Here is a 21,965-nt window from a genome sequence, read left to right as displayed (position 1 = left end):
AGATCGTAAATTGTATTTGTTATAGATTGGAGTTTTCTAGGATTTTTTATCGTTATTTTTAGTTTGTTATTTGAAGTATCTGCGTTATTTAACCACATATATTATATACTTACTATGAATTTCTGGCCTAAATTGTAGTAGTAATGAACAGCAAAAGTTCTTCTAAAGAGATTATTGATGCGATAAAGTCCAGCCGATAAAAAGTTTAAATAATGTTTATGCCAATACAACATTTACCGGATCAGCTCAGTAGTATTCTTAACTCAGTGACATTTAAGTTTTGTTCTAAATTGTTAAAATGGTATGGGAGCTATTAACGTTTTAAAAATAGTCATTTTAGTATACATAGTTGGGTTTTTGATATACCTACTGTTTCTCTTGCTATTTCGGTTAGAGTCCGGGCTGTCTGGCTGGCGGTAGTGGTTGCGTTTATTAGTGCGCACAGGAAAATATCCGTAATTTAAAGTCATTTATTAACGCGTAATTTTTAATCTTTTGCCTTTAGATAGATCCATCAGACATAAATTTTTTATTGCAAGATTTTTTCGTTGTTAAATAGGTGCCATACGCATTTTTTTATTTCAAAATAATTAAAATGTCATCGAAATAAGTGAAATTACATCAAAGAACCAACTATACTAAAATTCTCTCTTGTCAACGTTGGTAGCGCCTATACGAAAATAGTAGTGCAGTATTTTGTTGTCTTGATTTATAAAACTTGTGAGTACAGCCCTGTACTGCTAAGATATTTATTTTTGTTGTATTTTATCGTAATGGCTGTCGGCCAACGTAATATCATAATATATTGAAATGTTTTGTTTATTTTATAGTCAAACAAAATAAACTAGATTCTTAGGTTATTATTTGACTCCCTGATTGCTTAATTATGAAAAAAAAATGATGATTATCTACCTATATATGTATATATGTAAGTAGGCAATGAGCACTAACTATATTTTTTTTTTTAACGAACTGATAATATATTTTTTAATTGATACTGGACACTGGTACAGACTGCAAGCGAATTGAAGATAAATATAAAAATAACTTTCTTACCAATATTTCACGCTTCTTAGCTATATTGTACTAGCATTCCGCCTGCGGCTTCGCCCGCGTTTTCAAAAAAAAACCCGCATAGTTCCCGTTCCCGTGGGATTTCCGGGATAAAACCTAGCCTATGTCACTCAGAAATGATGTAGCTTTCCAACAGTGAAAGAATTTTTCAAATCTGCCAAGTAGTTTCGGAGCCTATTCAATTCATACAAACAAACAAACAAACAAAAAATCAAACCTTTCCTCTTTATAATATTTGTATAGATTAAAAGAAATGATTTAAAAATAATTTCCTGTTGAAGAGCTTTAAACTATCTTAGTACTATTATAAAGGCGAAAGTTTGTATGGATGTATGGATGTTTGGATGTATGGATGTTTGTTACTCTTTCACGTAAAAACTACTGAACCGATTACAATGAAATTTAGCACACATATAGAGGGTAACTTGGATTAACACATAGGATAGGTTTTATCCCGGAAATCCCCCGGGAACGGGAACTATGCGGGTTTTCCTTTGAAAACGCGGGCGAAGCCGCGGGCGGAAATCTAGTCTACTATATAAAAATAAGTCGGGTTTTCCTTCCTGACGCTATAACTCCAGTACGCACGAACCGATTTCCACGGTTTTGCATTCGTTGGAAAGGTCTCGGGCTCCGTGACGTTTATAGCAAAGAAAATTCGGGGAAAATTTCCATAGAAAAGTGGAAAAAAATGAAATGTTACATAAAACGAAGCCATCTGGTGGCGAAACGGAATTCGCCGGGTTTGCTAGTATTTTATAGAAATATCAAAATCACTAGCATAATTTACTTAGATTAAGAATGCTGTAACCCTTGGTATTCATGATAGTCGGTAAATGTCTAAAGAAACTCTTATAGAAAAATGCTAGTCGCAACTACTTAAAGTTTAAACTCGTATTACTTGTTTCAAAGTGAATGCTTTTGTCCTGGCATTTATTGAATGAGCTCAAACTTAGTGTATGGGAATTAATATTAACTACTCAACTTCCCTGAGTTTGAATTCGAGTATGGCTTGATGAAGCCTTCCACTGAATTTGAAATTTGATTTAGTTTGATTATTGTTACAAGAATACACTATGCTTATACTTTACGGGTTAAGAACCATCCTAATACTGATTCCTGTTTATATTATAAGCGCGAAAGTTTGTAATAATGTATGAAAGGTCATGGGGCCTTAGACAAAGTAACAATTAAAAAACGATAACGAAGTTAGAAAAGGCAAAAATGTATGGGATTGACATACGCCGCGTTAGATCACGTGGTCTATCTAATGTCAATCCCATACATTTTTCCTTTTCTAACTTCGTTATCGTTTTTTAATTGTTACTTTGTCTAAGGCCCCTGATCTGTATGAAAGGTATAGTGATAGATTATTGCCTGAATCATCATATTTATAGGCTTTTGAATAGGCTACCAAGCGAGTCACGCCGCGGGTTCCAGGTTTTGACACCAACTATCTAAGTATATTTAAGCCTTAGAGAAAGATATGTTGAAAGAGATATAAGTTTGATTTGAATTATGATCTAAACAAGCAATAAGAACATACAACAGTAAAGATCATAATCTATGATTGTTCCTTTCGCCAGTTTATGACTTTGTTTATGTACCTAAGTAGAGCTTATAGTAACGTGAGGCTGTTAGATTCGCCTCGTAGATACAAAACTACGTAAAATATTTTTATAAAATGTTATATTTTATTTATTTACTTTTGTTTTGCACGCCTCATAAGCGAAGCGTTGAGGTGGGTACTACCACAGGGTAGTAGTACACTACTGTCACTTCGCGCAAAACATCTGATTTTTCAAACTTAAAATGTCTTTATGTATCATACATTGCACTTGTAAGATAATACATACACACACATATTAAGAAAAAACACTATTTTTAACATTCATGATATTTTTGATGTCATTTTTGTTATTTAAACTAGTTAAAAAACAGTTTAAAAAAGTTCTGTCTTGGACGTCCGTGTGTCTGTATGTGCGGAGGATTTTCTTGTTAACACGATAGCGACCGAAATACTTTACTAATCGAGTCTTTTTGAAGTGAAACTTCTTTATCGGGGGTGGACAAAAATTTTGTGAGACATTTTTTGCGTTACGCCGCGCGCGTTACATTTTTTGCGTTACGCCGCGCGCGTTACATTTTTGCGTTACGCCGTACTCGTGACTATATACATGTTATATTAAAGTGATCAGCAAAATCAAAGGGTTTGTTTTAATTCTAATTCCAGTGAATTTCTAAAAAAAGTAAATAAGTAATTACATCTATTTTTCTAATACTTAGGTGTAATAATGGTATTTATTTTTCTAAGTTATTTATGATTAACCTCACTTTTTGATTGTATTTTTCAATACACTAACACGTGGGTGGAATTATGGTATCAATTTTTTCTAATATGTACTTGAATGTTGATTGTGGTATTTATTTTTCTAAAATTGTATTTAAAGTTAACCTCAGTTTTTGATTGAATTTTTTAAAACACCAACACGTGGGCGTGATCATGTTATTTATTTTTCAAGTTATTTAAGCTTAACCTCTGTCTTAATATGTATATATTATGTACTATGTGCGTCATTAATTTCTGACTGTTTCGAGATTTGGTGCAAAATAAAACAGTGTGTAAATAAAATTAAACAATTGAGTAAAAGTATAATTTCATAGATAACACGTTGAGAAGTTCCCTGTATAAATATATAATATACATATCTTGTATATTTACATAATATGCCTATAGATACATACATAATATGCCTATAGATCTTTACTCAATTGTTTTATTTTATTGATTTTTTACAAATTTTATTTACACACTATTTTATTTTGCACCAAATTTCGAAACAGTCAGAAATTAATGACGCACATATTATTTATACATACTTACGTTTTAATATAGAATATTTTTTTTATTTTACAACCTTTACAACTTGATCATTAGGAATTTATTACCTCTATTGTTCGAACAAAAATAAGTTACCGACTTTAAGAACGTGCCGACAATGTAAGTACACTATTGTTTCTTAGAAAACATTTTAGGAGTATACGATAATAAATCTATGACTCACGTAAACACGTGTTTGCTTGATTGGTGTCAGGTGTTCAATTATAATTTTATGAATTCAAAATTTATAAGAATAAACCTCAAACTCTCTGTCCAATCAAAATCCGCCTAAGTCGAAATCCTTTATAAGCTGAAAACGGCAGTGGCCGGCGTAAATATTCAAATAGGTAGCGAGGAGCGAAGCGACGAGCATCTTAGGTTAACTTTTGAACTACCGCACGAGCCGAGCGAGCGAAGCGAGCGAGTTGCAGCAGCGGCCGGTGTAAATATTTAAATAGGTAGCGAGGAGCGAAGCGACGAGCATCTTAGGTTAACTTTTGAACTACCGCACGAGCCGAGCGAGCGAAGCGAGCGAGTTGCAGCAGCGGCCGGTGTAAATATTTAAATAGGTAGCGAGGAGCGAAGCGACGAGCATCTTAGGTTAACTTTTGAACTACCGCACGAGCCAAGCGAGCGAAGCGAGCGAGTCGCGGCAGTGGCCGGCGTAAATATTCAAATAGGTAGCGAGGAGCGAAGCGACGAGCATCTTAGGTTAACTTTTGAACTACCGCACGAGCCGAGCGAGCGAAGCGAGCGAGTTGCAGCAGCAGCCGGTGTAAATATGTAAATAGGTAGCGAGGAGCGAAGCGACGAGCATCTTAGGTTAACTTTTGAACTACCGCACGAGCCGAGCGAGCGAAGCGAGCGAGTTGCAGCAGCGGCCGGTGTAAATATTTAAGTAGGTAGCGACGAGCGTGTGACTAACGTATTTCTTTAATATTGTATATAGTAAATTATTTTTTGAAAAATAAGGACATAAAGAAGTTTCACTTCTTACGTGTGTACTCTAGTACACGCACACATTTTTTTTTTTTCTCTTACGCTTGAGTATGCTCAGGAATAGAACCCTTTCATTTTTCAGGGTCTGATTCGATGTGGTTTAATTGTTATTAAATAAACAAAAATAATAATTAATAAATAATTATTTAAAAAAAATTATGAGGCGTGCACTTTTGGATTTTCCAAACTATTTATTATTACAGTTCAATTTGGAAAAAAAATTATCAAATGAACAATATCACATATTATTACCTGCCGCACAAACCATGTTTTTACTACGTTTTTTTATAAAAGTTCACAAATTTATAAAACATGGTATAAATAAAAAAGTTCAAGTTATAGCCTTACGTGTTACTTCAGTAAGAATTAATATTAACAAGGTACATAAATACAATCTAGTTTTACTTGTTACATATGTACCTGCCTTGGAACAATTGGGTCGTAAGAATAACATACATTTTAATCTGCGATTAATATAATATGTAGTCGCCTACACGAAGATGTATAAAGTATTAAGCAAGTAGTTTAGTTTAGTTAGTATTTGAATCAATTGTGCCCCGTGGTTTCACCCGTGAACAAAACCGAAAAACACAATCCTTATATTTCAGGCATTTAGGGGTTGCAATTTGCAAATTTCATCCAAACCGTGATGTACTTTAGTCCTAAAAGCAGACAGTCAAACAGACTTTCAATTTAATTTTTTTTGCTGAATTCTGAAAATTTATAATTTTTTTTAAAAATAGTGATAAATTAGTACCTATCAATAAAACACGTGTGAATTCTGACCTTTCCCATTTAACGTATGTTCAAATAAATGCTTGTTTCTTTTATTCAAATTGTATCCACTTTCTCTTGATTAGACTTCGTACAAATAGTAAATAGGGTAGAAGTTTCCATTTCATTACATTGGTAAAGCATTTTACATTTATTTCTACTAGAACAATAGCATTTTATTATGGAGAAGATTCAGTATAATTGCAGGAAACAATACTATTATACTATACACATTTTTATAACGTTGAAAACAATTGAAGTGAAACTTCTATATCGGGGTTGTGAAAAAAATTTAGTGTAACATTTTTACGTTACGCGTGACATTTTTCCGTTACGCGCCATCTTTTTCTTACACGCGTGATTCGACGTATTTCTGTAAAGTTGTATATAGTGAATTATTTTTTGAACAATAAGGTCATACAGAAGTTTCACTTCTTACGTGTGTACACTAGTACACGCACACATTTTTTTTAAATGTAGGTTACTGTGTACCTACATCATAAAATGCCTCTAAAATAACATACCTACAAACTTAATTTTACACCAAATTAACTTTAAAATCTATAAACACAATAGTTCGTTGTGCGATAAACCAATTTGCAACAATAGTAATTATAGTAGAGCCATTTTAATAGGCAACATTTGACAGTTCAACAAAATTCAACAACGTAACCTAGTAAGTAACGACAACATAGAATAACATGATATTTCGTTTTGTTAGAACTGCACATTTGCTTAACTTTTTTCAATTACGATTACATATTTATTATAATAATGACCGATATAAGTAATTTTAGGATTTGATTTTACTGATAAACAATTCTAAACATAATAAACAATTTCTGATTTAAAGAACTGACGTCGCTACAATTTTGTGTCAATAAACCTTTTTTCTTTTTAAATACCAGAGACGTTACTCTAAAAATCGAAATCAGACATCTAGAATCGAATGCATTGATTACTTGGGAATAAAAATTATCATAAATTATTGACATGTGTTTCAAGTTCGATTGACAAATGTTTCAAGTCCGTATCGATTAATTCACTTTAATCGATGTTTTTATGCAGGTTACCACCCTATGAAGATAAAATTAATAGACGTCAAATGTTGCCTATTAAATTATAAACAGACGTTCGAACTGGTGCGACCGGACCACCGTACTCGTGCGGTGCGATCGACTCGCCACACGACCGCACCGCACCTAGGGTTGCCAGTATTTGATTTAAGGGTTAACAGCATCAAAAATACGAGTTTTAGTTATTTTTTACGGGAGATAATTAAAACAGCAATGTTAAATAGAGAAAATTTATTTTTGGCATTTATATTTGCTGTTGGAAGAAACAGCTTTTAATAGCTCTTCATTTTCTAAAGCGAATGTATAAAAATCTTTGCACGATAATTTAAAATTACATTTAATTAATTTGCAGCTTCGCCTTTACAGTTTCAATATTCAATCGGTTTCGGCTATCCGTCCAGGCATTGCCGCACAAAGAAAATATTCTTTGTTTAAAAATTATGATTAAATTTACGATTTTTAAAAAAACATTTAAAATATTGGAATTTTCGCGGCCGACTGAGCTAAATAAATTCGTATTTAAAAATAGATACACTAGTGACTAGATAATTTATTACGTTGCTAATATATGAATAGATTAAAGGCGCAAATTATCCCTTTTTGAAATTTTCGATATTGTCGATGATAGAGGCGAAAGTATTGTAATTTTTACTGATTTTCGTTTTTATTTTTTTATATTATATGCAGGCGTTAGTAGAAGCTCTGTTTAGTACCAAAAGAAACCTTGAACTGAGTTCTACATGTGACAAAAATACCACATTCTAGCCACGAAGTTATTACGAGATATAGATTTTCAAATAATGTCAGGGTTGTCCCTAGTAAACAAAATTATATGTATATATCATCTATCTATTACCAAGTTTTTGTTTATGTTTTAGTCGTTAGTTATAGTCGATATTTCAATATATTATTATATGTAGGTACATAATCTTTATATGTAATAAATTAACTGAACAAAAAAATATCTTAGATTTATAAGACAATTCAATAATATCAAATTAATACAAATTAATCTCCTTTTTTTGTGAATATTTCGAGCATTGATCATAGTAATCTCATTAAAAATCAAACCAAATTTCTTGAAAATCTATTTCTCGTAATAAATTCGTGGTTAGAATGTTGTATTTTTTTCACATGTAGACCTCAGTTCAAGGCTTCTTTTGGTACAAGTACAAGTACAAGTTACAACCATTGAAAAGAAGAAAACGAAGAGAAAAGAATGGGCAAAATTATATTTAAAAGACAGGGATTCATTCAGACATATGCAGTCATATTATTAATCTTTTTTCAGTATTAGCCACGTCATCCGACGCCATCGCCATTGATAACGATCGACCGACGTCCGTTTTGTTTGGCGGTAGAACTATGACTAAAGCTGTAATAAGTAATTAAGTATATAGTCTATGACTAATGCGCTGTCCGGTGCGATCGCCCGTCCACACGCGCGAATTTGGTACGGTCCGCACCAAGTTCGGATGAAAAAACCATCGAACCAACCGTACCGTCAATAATAATAATTATGTCCGGCGGACCACTGTACACATGATCGAATATGGTCCGGAGCGCACCAAGGTCACGGTGCGGTCCGTACCAAATTCGAACGTCTGTTTATAACTTTAAATTGGCTCCACTATAAATATTTTCCGGGGCCATCGTGCTTGTCAAAAGTTCAGAGTATTCGCTCAAATTATTGTCAGCTTTTATGCTCTAGCGAAATATTTGGGAAATCCGCTTTGACTTTCCACATTTTAGAGGAGAATTTGCACAAACAGAAACCACAGTCGGGACGGCCTGTGGGATGTGTTGTTGAATAAATGCTTTGTTTTTAAGACCAAAAATGGATAGATAGTTTCCATGAAATAGTGGAGTTCTTTCACTTAAATGGTCCGGGAGCCAGCAGCAGATTTTATGACCAAGTTCCTCTCAAGCGGTAATTAGTAAAATGCATCAAAGTATAGTATTATGAAGCCTCGTGAACGTCAGCTGGAGCTCGGTTGGGGGGAAGAGCGGTTGTAGCCTCCCGTATCAGCTGACGGTTTTTCCACCAAGATACAGCCAGCTGACATATATATTTATCCACAGTTACATATAAGCTATCATCAGGTAAATTTTTGTTTGAGAGGAAATAACGGAAAATAAATTTTTCTTTAAATTTAACTTTCATGTTCGAGACACCAGCTGACGTATAATACACCATGTTGTAACCAGCTGACTATTTTTTTTCGTTGAGATATTGGGTTAGCTACAATTTGACAAATTTTTAGCTGAGAGGAAATGAATGAATGAATGTATTTTTTTTCCTATGTGCGTGGGAGGCTACAACCGCTCACCCCCCCAACCGAGCGCCAGCTGACGTTCACGAGGCTTTATAATACTATACTCTCATGCGTCTGACGAATTATCTCTTGAGAGGAAATAGTTAACCAAATTTGCACCTGGCTCCCTAACCAAAACTGAAGGACGGTTTATTTGTCAGCTACATGAGGTAATTTTAAGTTATTAGCTGTTGTTCCAACCTTATTGGAAGTGCTGGCAAATATTGACTTTCATAACGATGAAAATTAATTAAATCTTCATAATATAAATTACCGACCATTATACATATATTATATAATGGAATTAAATACAATTTATTATGCACAGGCTTCAAAAATATAACAGAAAAATTTCGTGAGTAATTGGTAATTTATAGTTTATCTGTAAATTGATTTTGCTTCTCTAAGAGAATATATAAATAAATTACGACGAAAGTTCATTGATTAATAACTAATGATGACCGAGGTATGTTTTAATTTCTATACACTAACTTTGTAGGATTGTACAATTGCATCGGTGCAGTAATATAAAATAATCTAATAGATAGGTACACTAGGTATAGTCTACATATACAAGTTAAGTACAAGTTATTCAATACCTACACAGAATTTCTATCCTTCCAATAACGAGCTTGCATGAAAGTCTTAAAAGATATAGGGTCATTGCGCCTGTTCGCGTCCACATGCCTATTCGCGTCCATTTTGCGGATATCTTTTAGAAAATTCACGAAAATAAGTATACTTTAAGTAAAACTGTAATAAGAAAAATTTCCGATAATACCTCAATGTATAAGAGACATGCACACATATTCAAAATATGCCTGCGCACCGCCTATCCGATTTAAAAAAATATTTAATTTTGGCTATTAAACGAGAGAGCTAAAACGCGCGGGATTTTGAGAAAAAAATAGTGCGCAGCGTCGCGTTTGACGGTAAGTATCTTATTGTTAAATGTGAATTTTTGAATATGTAACTGTTTCTTTACTTTGCTAACAAAACATGGAATAGTATGGATTATAAATCAGCTAATTTATTTTACAATTAATAGCTAAAATAAGGTGGACGCGAATTACTACACCGAATTTGTACAACTTCCATTTTGCGTCCACGGTGGGCGCAAACTATACCTTTAGTGCATAACAATAGAACATATTGCGTCCACATTGTTTTTCATTACGTAGCAATGAATTGTTTGTTAAAATATGTAATTTAAAATAGATTGTAAATTTTTCACTAAGACTACAAGTTGATAATTAAAATTTTCATTCAAATTAGCAAATTTTTATGCTATTTTTTCATTTTAAAATGGGTATTCTAAGAATGAGACTAGTATCTTTGAGAATGAGAGTCAATAAGTCTGTGTTTAAGAAAATAATATGTATAAACAAAAAAGAAATTTAATTCATTAGAAACTAAAAAAAAAGGTAGGTAGGTAATCTTAATAGAACTGATTATTATTTACATATTTACATAACATAACTTTGTTTTTTGTTAATTTTTAGTTCTATTATTGATGAGAAGATAAATATAAATAAGTTTTTCCAGTTTTCTTACAGTGAATTATATTAAGACGATACACAAAAAAAAATCCACTGCTTGGCGGGCGGAGTCTAATAGCTCGCTATCGCGAACGCGGGTGTGCGCGAAGTCATTCTTGCAAACTCGCCGCGCTGCCGCTGGCCGACTCGGGACAAACATGTATGGAGTCGTCATACAGTTATAATATTGTCATACATTTATTTAATTGTTGATTTATTGGTTTTATTTTCTTGCTTATTAAATAATCTTCTTTTCAACAACTACTTAGACATTATTAATAATTATTATCATTTCGTAATGTTTACTTTATTACAAAATAATACAGGTTATAAATAATCTTTAAAATAACAAAAAATATTGTTACTCTGAAAAAATGAAATGGTACTCAATAACGCGGACTACTGAATTGATTTAGATAGAATTTGATGCTGACGTAGATATTACATCATGCCCAGAAATGAAAGGTACTATTTCTGAAAGAAATTATAAACCCTAATTCTTCTCAGTCAAAGTCAAGAGTGGAAGATATCACTAATACAGTAAAACTGATGCGAAACTTTGGATGTTAATTTGTATATTTTTTTGTTAGTTGTTACTTAATCACGTCAAGACTACATTACCAATTTTGATAAAATATAGCTAATTGCCTGGATTTACACATAGGATACTTTTTATCCGAACTGAACACTTCTGTGGGAAAAAACAGGATTCACGATATAACCTAATTCCACGCGGGCAAAGCCGCGGTCGGAATGATATTTTTTTAAATAAAAAAATTGTTTAAAAAAAACACAAAATATATTGACGCATGTATTTATTTTTTGCACTCTATTATAATTGTAATTATTCATTACAAATAATCAAAATAAAATAGCCAGAACAAAGTAAGCCGTGGTAGGGTAGGTAGGCAGGTACAGCAATGTGAGACGAACACTGGCTTATTTATACCAATAATAATGTATTATAAACATTAAATTAAGTTTACAACAAAAATACATAATATTAGCTAATGTGAAAACGAATCAACCAATCATCCCACAACAATGAAATGTGCACACAAATATTCATCCAAATCGGTTCATGTGATTAGGAGGAGTGACTGCAGCGCCATCTTCCAGGCCCAATTGTATTTCCAGATCACCCAGGAACTCAATTAAATATACATACACAAAATTTTTCGAAATGAAAACTCACATTACTATGTAATTATGAATATAAACCTGTTTTAGTACTAAGCAATTTCCCGCACAGGTGTAGTAAGTATAAATGAAATAAATATCAACATCAAATTCTTTATACAACATACTTATCTACCACCTACTAAGAAATGTAATTCTTGAAATTTTTTCGTATTTTTTTAAATATAATACTACTCCAATGAGCTCCTGTTCCATATTACGGCCGCCATACTTCCACTAAGTTCACCATGATTTTTTATTTCTTTACACTTTGTTGCTTTTTGCTAAAAATGGAATCATGCGATAAAACCAGTAGAGCGTTGATAACATACATTTTTGACTGAATAAAGGTACTTACGAAGGAGTGGGTTCACATTGTGAACAATCAGTGGGTTTATTTTCCTTCTGGATTCCGGATTTCTGAAAAGATTATCTATGCTATAAATGAAAAAAATCTTACACATTCGTTATGTACTTAAAACAGGGGTACATATCAAACATCGTCTATAATACAATCATCATCAAATTTAAAATAAAACCAACTTACTTCATTAATTTGTTCCAATTGTAAGCATTCTTTTTCCTCCAACCTTTATGTTTCTTCTTCTTATTTTCTTTATTGTCCCCATTTGTCTCATTTTGTCTTATTGTGTTGTCACCCTTTTTTACGATGGCGCGAGCGACACAAGTTCCCCGTGTGACGGCCGTAGCGGGAATGACTCGTGCAGCGATCGGGGTAGGAAGGTACAGGGCGGCTCTCGCTATATTGGCTGGTCGCGCGCTAATTTCAAGTATTTCTTGTTTATTTCAAAACCATCGCATATTTCAAAATTCTAAATCGGTAGACGTATAGGTTGTATGTTTTATAGTTAATATCCAAAAAGTCGTAACTTTACGTTTGTTATTTTGAAGATGCCAGAGATTAAAAAAAAATAACAATGAGAACTTTGTATTTTTTTTCTATCGAGAAAATATCATGGAATCATGTTTCTAAAACGGTAGACGTATTGTGTTACTATTGAACTTTCTTGTCAAGAATTTTCATCACGACAACTTTAATAATATAAAAATTACGAAGGTTTAAAAAGGGCCGTAAATGTTAGAAAAATTAATTCATCACCTTAATAATAATGTTGATGTTGATTTTAGGGTTCCGAACCTCAAAAGGAAAAACCGGAATCCTTGTAGGATCACTTTGATATCTGTCCGTCTGTATGTCCGTCTGCGTGTCTGCCTTTCTGTAAAGACCCTTTTTTTCAATAACGCGTGGAGGTATAAAGCTGAAATTTATATTGAATACTCAAGTCTACGGTCCCTTGAGGCAGTGAAAAAATCAAACTTATAAGCCAAAGCAATCAAAAGATACAGCCGTTTATGCTGCAAATTTTCGCAAATTTCTACATTCGCAAGGGAATCAAAACCTACAGGGTACTTTACGTGAACACAGACACTTGAAGTTTGGTACGAAGCAACGTCTTATAGCACAAATAAGGGAAACATTGAAAAATAATCATTTACAGTTAAAACATATGAAAAAAACAGGTTAATACGGAACCCTCGGTGTGCGAGTCCCACTCGCATTTAGCCAGTTTTTATTAAATAACTATATTCATAAATAAATAATTTATTAAAATCTGATTTTTATTTGCATTTATCTGATAAAATATCACCCAATACACTCTTAATTCCTTTTCTAAGCTGGTGGACGCGAACTGGTCCACGGGTGGACGCAAACTGGAATTTTTGGACGCGAACTGGGTAAAACGCCTAATTCTGCTATTTGTCTAGATAAATAAAAACAACATGATATTTCCAACACAATTGAAAGTAAATCTTAAAATAGACTATGTAATGAACACGTTACATAAATTTTGAGTTGAAATTTGTTCTGGAACATTTTTATTTTCTCCTTCAAACTTTCCAACTGCACTAAGTGGACGCGAACAGGCGCAATTACCCTATTCATTGATCAATCTAATACGGAAATCACTCGCAAAGAGCTGGCACAGCATCAAAGCGCATTTTCACCTGCACCTCATTCGTAACAGCTGTTAACAAGCCGCCATCTTTATTTTATTATTTTTAATCTTGATTCATACGCGCGACACCCAGTCTGTTTATTTTCAACGTTTTTTTAGATCATTTTTAAAGAGGAATGTTTCGTTTGTATGATTCATTCGATTTAAAGTGCTTTTTGTAATGTGCTGTAGGTACTTCTTATAAATCTAATTTCAATGGAGATTAGTTAACAAATAAATAGAAAAAAATCGTACAATTTCCTGTAGCGATGCTCAAAACTATATAAGTAATAGAAAAGACTTGCCAACTTTGTTGCTAAGCGTAAAACTCGAGAACGGCGAAGTTTTTAAGAATAAGGAAGGTTGGAAAGGCAACTCGAAAACAGGACAGAAAATCGTCATCTCTGGCAGTAGACCGGGAGATACTGACACAAAATTTCGAGTCATTTGTAACAGGATGGCGGTTCTACAGGGGTCTTAGTACGCAATGACAAAAAGAAAAACGATGGCGTGAACGCTGGTACCGGCGGCTTAGTCGCGTGGGCGTTAGTCGAACTCGTCGGAAAATAGCGAAAGTCAAACGATTTGTAACAGTATGGCACTTATTTTTCCTGTAAGTTTGAGGATCAACAAATATAAATACAAAATTTCAAAGATCTATGTGTTGGAAATCTTCACTTATATAAATTAATAATAAATTAAGTTTTCAAGTATGACAGCACTTTTTCCCCCTACTAGAAGTATGGCAAATATAATAATGATCACATTTTATCAAATACTCTCCAAAAATCCAAATGCAATACTGGTACAAAAAGTTTGGCGAAATAAAAATTTTTTGCAGATTTTCGGCGGTATGGCGACCCTTTGGAATCGTCCGAAAAGTATGGCATGGCGATTTTCGTAAATGGCTGCACGACGATAGTTACCTGTGCAAAAGTTAGCCTGGTACAAATGGTTGAATGATTGTTTTATTTAAATCAACACATTGGCATCGGTATGGCGGGCTGTAAGTCACACCGGAAAAGTATGGCATGACACTACCGCCTACTACTTTTTTATGGGCTATCGGTAAATTCTAAAATTTTTGTGTTACAAATCGTTTGACTTTCGCTATTTTTCCGACGAGTTCGACAAACGCCCACGCGACTAAGCCACCGGTACCAGCGTTCACACCATCATTTTTCTTTTTGTCATTGCGTACTAAGACCCCTGTAGAACCGCCATCCTTGTTACAAATGACTCGAAATTTTGTGTCAGTATCTCCCGGTCTACAGCTAGTACTAATGAATTTTAAAATATTTTAGACATTTACCTATATTTCCAGTTTTTTTATTATTATTTTTGTTGCAGTCAAATAAAAATGAAACCACGATAACAAATCGTGCGCTGCGTCAAGCACAAAAACATTTAGCAAAGTTCCAACAATCTTGATATTTTAGTAATTAAGCGGTAACAAAAGGAAAATTATCTCTCGATCTTGAAATGAGGTCAAAGCGTTCTTATTTGCTTAAGTACGTATTGTAATTAAGCAATTAAGATTTGAATCCAGATTACTGGAGCTTATTAAGAAATTACCTTAAGTAAGGATATCGTTGTGATTTTATCTACACGCTTTGCGGGTTACCTACATAGAATGAGGATAATTTATGCATTAATTCGTTAGTTAGGTCTTTGAAACTGCTAGCCAGACTTCCAGGGGTACCTTATGCTTTTTAAGCTATTGCATAGCTTCTATCGCGGGCCCTGAGCGCGGGGACCGAATCGAGAAATTCCGTAACGAAAAACCTCACGCTCCCCACTCCGACGGGCGCGGAGGTGTGGCTTGAAGGCATGCTATGCAACAGCTTTACCGCGGCAGTCCCCGAGTGCCACACGTCTTTTTTAATTCGGAAAATAGTTGTAGGTGATACCTTTATGAATGCTAGTGACTGGTAGGTTTAAAATTGTAGTAGTCCAGATATTTTCAAAGTACTCTATTGTTCTGAAACATGTTAAATTAGGTATACCGTATACCAAAGAAGAAAGTCAAGGAAAGTTTGGATTAACATACAATTCTTTTATCCTGATACTAGCGGTCCGCCCCGGCTTCGCCCGTGGTACATGTTTACGTTTTCTCTACATAAGAACTATCCTCGTACTTCAAGGAATATAATAAGAAAAGAATTATCGAAATCGATTCAGCCGTTCTCGAGTTATTATATATAAGATTATTGATATATTTGTATTTTTATATATAAGATTATTTCATACATATGTTGATAGGGTATCGCTACCCTATCAACATACGTTCATACGTTTTTTTTTCTTTTATATATCTAACTCGTAAATTGTAGTGGAGCAAAGAGCAAATTACTACACTAGCTGTCCCCGCGGTTTTACCCGCGTTACTCCGTTCGTATTGGTAGTCGCGTGAAGATATACCTATAGCCTATTGCCTTCCTCGATAAATGGGCTACCTAACAGTGAAAGATTATTTTTGTTAATAATAATTTAACACATCGTTCCTGAGAATAGCGCGTTCAACCAAACAAACTCTTCAGCTTTATATGTAACTAGCTGTTGCCCGCAGCTTCGCCTGCGTGGAAAAGATAAATAAACATGATACAAATTTTCATCCCCTATTTTATCCCCTTGGGGGTAGAATTGATCAAAATCCTTTCTTAGGGGACGCCTCCGTCCTAACATCTACCTGCATGCCAAATTTCAGCCAGTTCCGTCCAGTGGTTTGGGCTGTGCGTTGATAGATCACTATATCAGTCACCTTTGAGTTTTATATATATAGATATAAGTATAGATTACTCAAAAACTAGCAAATCTCAATAATAACGAATTCACTAACCTTTTAAAAGCGTACAATAATAGTTCTGTATCTAATTGTTATGACTACGTCAGAGGCATGTGGATGTAAATGAGCGATTTACATAACATGTAAACAACACAGACAGTATGACTAATTGGACTCTCAACTGTGCTCTCATGTGCGTGTGCGCATAGCACGTATGAACACTGTTATTGTGGAAAATATAGCGAATTTGTCAGTTTTGATACTTCCGTTTTTGTAACCAGTCAGTAAAAAGTTTGAAAAGTATCAAGATCATTCGGAGTACCAACACAGAATCTTAACCATCGACGATCTAAAGTTTTCGGAATCACTAAAATGATACACAAATAAAATCAACTACTACACCTCTAGTGTAATATAAAAAATATAGAGCTCTAAGTAATTGAAGGTCGTGCATCTTCATTTATAATATCCAGTAAATTGGGATTAACTATAAATATTGCATGATAAGCTATACGTCAAATAAATAACATGCAGTTAATCATCTCGGTAGATATATTTATAACGACAAATAGTGTGTTAGTGTCATTAAATATTATTTTTATTACTTTTATGGCCGGTCTTGGGCCGGTCGCAACTTCTCTATAAATTTTGAAAATTGACATCAAAAAGTGTTAAATAGACTCTCAGTGACATTATTACCCAGTAATGAATCGGTAGATTTATAATTTTTAAAAAGCACATAGGTTAGGTATACGTACGATACTAGATGTCCTACCAATAGGTACATTTTCATATTAATATTTTTTACATAGCAGTAATAATATTTTTTATCTAGCAATTCCACTCTTCATTAGTTATATAATTTTCAAAATGTTCATATGTAGAAAATTTTCCATGCACCGCACGACTCTACCTAAATAAACAGTACTTAAGCAAATTAGACACCGAAAATTAAAATCTGTTATTTTTTGCACAGGTTAGCTTCATACGAATTTCATGACTTTCCTCCCGTACACGTAATACAGCCGCGATTCATTATTATCACATAAAATCACACAACCTCTGCGGACACGCTAACACAAATAATTAAATATTTTCCGAGCGCTATCACTATACACAGCTGGAATGGGTATTTCATTTTAAAAGTAAACAGCCGAGCTTTGTACATAGTCGTAAGCTCGAAGTAGGTCGGCACCGCGTCACGATGACGTCATTGATGACGTAAGCGCCCGTCCCCCTGCCACGCCTGTACCCTGTAGCTATGGATTTAGAAGTATGTATACTGTGTAGTACAATATACTATAGTATAATATGTGTATACTTTATTGGTTTGTTTGTCGGATTTGAGATGTAGGCAAAATTGGCTATTTTAGTAGCTATCAATCTGATATAGATTAGGTACAGACTTATTTTTCGGAAATGTTTTTCAAATAATGTTTGGTATGGAAAAATTTACCTGACAGTTTATCGAACCTGATACTTTTGATGTTAATGCTATTTTTATATAATTGCAGTTTTGTCTCTTAAATAAAAATTTGCGTTATCCTTTTCTGATACATAATTTATTCACATCAACTTGTATTTGTACCTTGAATTTCAACATTAACTACGTATGTCATGCTTTCATAGTACAATACAGTTATTTTTGCACAGTTAACAGTTAACTTAATCAATAGTTAACTTACATTTAATTACGATATCTAGGTATCCATTAACCTTGAGACCAAGCGTAGTATAAATTATAATATACTAGCTTTCCGCCCGCGGCTTCGCCCGCGTTTCCAAAGAAAAACCCGTTCCCGTAGGATTTCCGGGATAAACCTATCCTATGTCCTTTCTCGGGTATCAAAATATCTCTATACCAAATTTCGTGCAAATTGGTTCAGTAGTTAAGGCGTGATTGAGTAACAGACAGACAGACAGAGTTACTTTCGCATTTATAATATTAGTATAGATTTACTACACTTTGATATTAAACACACATAAATTCTCGTAAAGTTATTAGTATATATGCCTAACATTGTTGAAATTCCATATTCATAGCTCTACCGGCTACTTTAGCTTGCATAGAATTTTGGGACGTGAATTCTATCCCTGCTTAAAGTTCGAGTTATTTCAGCTTCTCGAATAATTTTCGTATGCAATTTCAGTGCAAAATATAATATATACATTTTAATGTTATCGTAAAGTTAAACGAAAAATTTCTCGTTGTAAAAGTGATCATAAATAAAATGTATTCTTGTGACAAAAAAACCTTTGGCAAGAAGTTAAATTTATCCAATATCTAGTTGTGCCCTGTGGTTTTAGCCGCATTGCTCCGCACTATTGGTTATAGCGTGATGATATGTAGCCTTCCTCAATAAATGGGCTATCTAACACTGAAAGAATTTTTCCAATCGAAACATTAGTTCCTGAGATTTGCGCATTACAGCAAACAAAAATCTCTTCAGCTTTATAATATTAGTATAGATATAATATAAATGAATATTATAAAACAATGCTTAGCTAGTTAGATTTCAATTTAGATACTAACAATAGCCAGCCCTATTACTATTGTACCCCTTTCGCCCCAATCAGCTGAGTGTCGATGATAAATATTTACTCATACTAAAAGCTTTGCCCGTAATATAATATAGAGGATCTGATAGGTTCATGTTTTCAGTGATTGATTATATCATATTGAAATATGTCGCATATAACTATAGTGATATATCTTTGCAATTTCATCTCTAGGCTCTAGGCTCTATGTAGAGATATCTTTTAGCACATATAATATATGTTAAGAAAACTTAACATGTTGGTAAAGGTAAAGAGCCTTGATAAATAAGTATTCTCTATTAAAGTTTGCAACAATAAGGAAAATATCTGAAATTATACTCGATCAAAAGTGCAAATTAATGGTATTGTTATGTTATACGTAGGTATTTCCTACATGTTAATATTCAAACTTATAGCTGTTCTTAAATAAATGACAAATAGTTAAACTACCAAACTATGTAACCAATAACTGAACTTCAGATATCTTTACTTTTTCACTATTTAGGTGTTAGGTATATCTAAAATTATTGACTAAATAGAAACAACATTAGATACTCGAAGGAATAAACTCCAAAGATTTTTCATTAAGTCTGTAACATTTTACAAAGACTTTGGAAACTTAAATGAGGCTCTTGTCGGGCGAAAGATGTTTTTAAGGAGCGGCAATAGTCGTTTAAAAGTTTTACAAAGCCTTTTAACATGATATTTGAGGAAATAAACGTTAACAATCCCCTTTTAATGTAAACTTTGCGGTGTCAGATTGTTTAAAATTTTACTTCGATAATTACTACGGATAATAATAATTATAGACCGGGTTTAAAATAATATCATCAAGGTGTTGTTTAAGATTTTTTTTAAATTTCGTTCGCTTAAAATAAAACTGTATGTATAAGGTATATTTAGTAGTTAGGTACTCGTTAGAATCGCAAGTTTAGGTTACTTTCTTTTAGTTATAAGAGGCCTATTTCCCTGCAATAGAACTATTTCATAACGTTCTCATATTTTATAACAAATAGACAAAACACATATTATATTCTTCAACAAAAAAGCATAATAACATAGAGTAGACCGAACTGCTGCGCCCGCAGGTCCCCGCCGTACCGCGTCACCAAGCCGTCGTTCGACGCTGCGGCGGAGCCTGCGCAGGAGTTGCTCGAGCCAGCCCCCTCCTTTAAGGACAAGAAGCCGCAACTTAAAGGGCCTAGAGCACAGATTGGATCCAGCGTCTCTGGTAAGTTAGATAATTACTTGTACTCAAATGTGTTTTATTACATTCATTATTGTTTCACAAAATTTTAATATACTTAAATGAATCGTCTTCTCACTCGACGTTTCCTAAATGACGGAAGATTCTCAATTAGTACTTTAAAGAGTGTGTGTTTATAATATAGTTTTCGTATCTAGTAGCTTCGTAGCTTTTCTATGGTATATATCTGTTTTGATTTATTAATTTTCAAAGGCTTAATAAAACTACTAATCTACTATACCTACAAAAAAGTCAAGTGCCACTTATCATTACCATTTTCGCGTAATCCTATACATTTTATCGATAATCCATACTTCATTTCAGATTCCATCTCGCTATCATCACCGCAAGCATGTGCGTCACCACGCGAGGAGGTGGTAGGCGTGGGCCCTCCTATGCCGGCGAATGTGTCGGCTCTCTCGGAGGAGCATAGGGCGTACCTGCTGGGCAAGAGCAGTAGCCAGCGAGCCAGGAAGCGGAGGGCCATGCTGATATATGTGTGTGCGGCGGATTCGCAGGGTGAGTGGACAACCGTAATTTTGCTGAACCATCAAATCATGTTTTAGCTTTCCATAAAACAAAAATATAGCGATTATAATGGTCTACAAACGTAAAAAATGTAGTTTTTATAATATAATGAATGTAGTAATAATAAATGTAGTTTGTAAAATATGCGTTTTTTTGAATACTGCTCATACAATTATCCACATATTATAAATTGGTAAATATCACAGAAACGGAGTAATTTTTCTCCTGAAAGATATCGTAGTATGCATGTTATCACTAACGACCAAAATCGATAAACTAAAATATTGTCACAGTGATTTCTATTGTTGATTATAAGTAAATCTGCGAGATTACCACATAAAATAATAATAAAGATCTAACTTGTCAATTATGCATTTTCCCCAGATTGTTGCGCAGAAAAGGGCGCGTTGCACTGCGGCGTAGCGGCGCGGCTCCGCCTGCGCGCACGCAAGCGCGGCTGGCGCGTGCACGTAGCGGATCTGCACTGGCGTTCACCGCTCGAACAACAGCGGGATCATCGCTTTCCTGTGCTCTGTATATCGGAACTTGCACGTAAGTTGGATAAGGGCTGCTCGTAGCACATGTAGCTTTATGGAAAATCTCGTAGAACGTGTAGCTTAATAGAAAATCTCGTAGCACGTGTAGCGTCATATAAAATCTCGTAGCACGTGTAGCGTAATAGAAAATCTCGTAGCAGTGTAGCTTAATAGAAAATCTCGTAGCAGTGTAGCTTAATAGAAAATCTCGTAGCCGTGTAGCTTAATAGAAAATCTCGTAGCACGTGTAGCGTCATAGAAAATCTCGTAGCACGTGTAGCGTAATAGAAAATCTCGTAGCAGTGTAGCTTAATAGAAAATCTCGTAGCATGTGTAGCGTAATAGAAATTCTCGTAGCAGTGTAGCTTAATAGAAAATCTCGTAGCATGTGTAGCGTAATAGAAAATCTCGTAGCAGTGTAGCTTAATAGAAAATCTCGTAGCACGTGTAGCGTAATAGAAAATCTCGTAGCACGTGT

The 21,965-nt window shown here is 34.0% G+C and overlaps 1 protein-coding gene and 1 long non-coding RNA gene across 3 annotated transcripts in view; one reads left to right on the top strand and one right to left on the bottom strand.

Moving 5' to 3' along the window:
- LOC149477387 (NACHT and WD repeat domain-containing protein 2) overlaps positions 1 to 21,965 on the top strand; it is a 57,152-nt gene that overhangs the window by 21,572 nt on the left and 13,615 nt on the right. Inside the window, exons 2-4 of one of the 2 annotated variants that reach the window (XM_089710694.1) lie at positions 20,266 to 20,408; positions 20,748 to 20,942; positions 21,336 to 21,503. In XM_089710694.1, coding sequence (XP_089566820.1) covers positions 20,266 to 20,408; positions 20,748 to 20,942; positions 21,336 to 21,503 — 506 coding nt within the window. Of the gene's footprint in view, positions 1 to 20,244; positions 20,409 to 20,747; positions 20,943 to 21,335; positions 21,504 to 21,965 lie in introns of both variants that reach the window. The other variant, XM_089710693.1, reaches the window with a different exon arrangement.
- Positions 10,918 to 12,942, bottom strand: LOC149477388 (uncharacterized). Its single transcript, XR_016317660.1, has 3 exons — positions 12,384 to 12,942; positions 12,195 to 12,256; positions 10,918 to 12,120 (listed from the first exon to the last, which is right to left on the bottom strand). It is a non-coding gene; the product is annotated as an uncharacterized LOC149477388 (long non-coding RNA).

Source organism: Colias philodice, chromosome 25, assembly GCF_061535455.1.
Source record: "Colias philodice isolate Cphi_HAF_F1 chromosome 25, ilColPhil1 Martin Lab GWU primary, whole genome shotgun sequence".
Lineage (NCBI taxonomy): Eukaryota > Metazoa > Arthropoda > Insecta > Lepidoptera > Pieridae > Colias > Colias philodice.
Note: the sequence above shows the minus strand (reverse complement) of the source record. Positions and strands in the feature narration are given on the sequence as shown.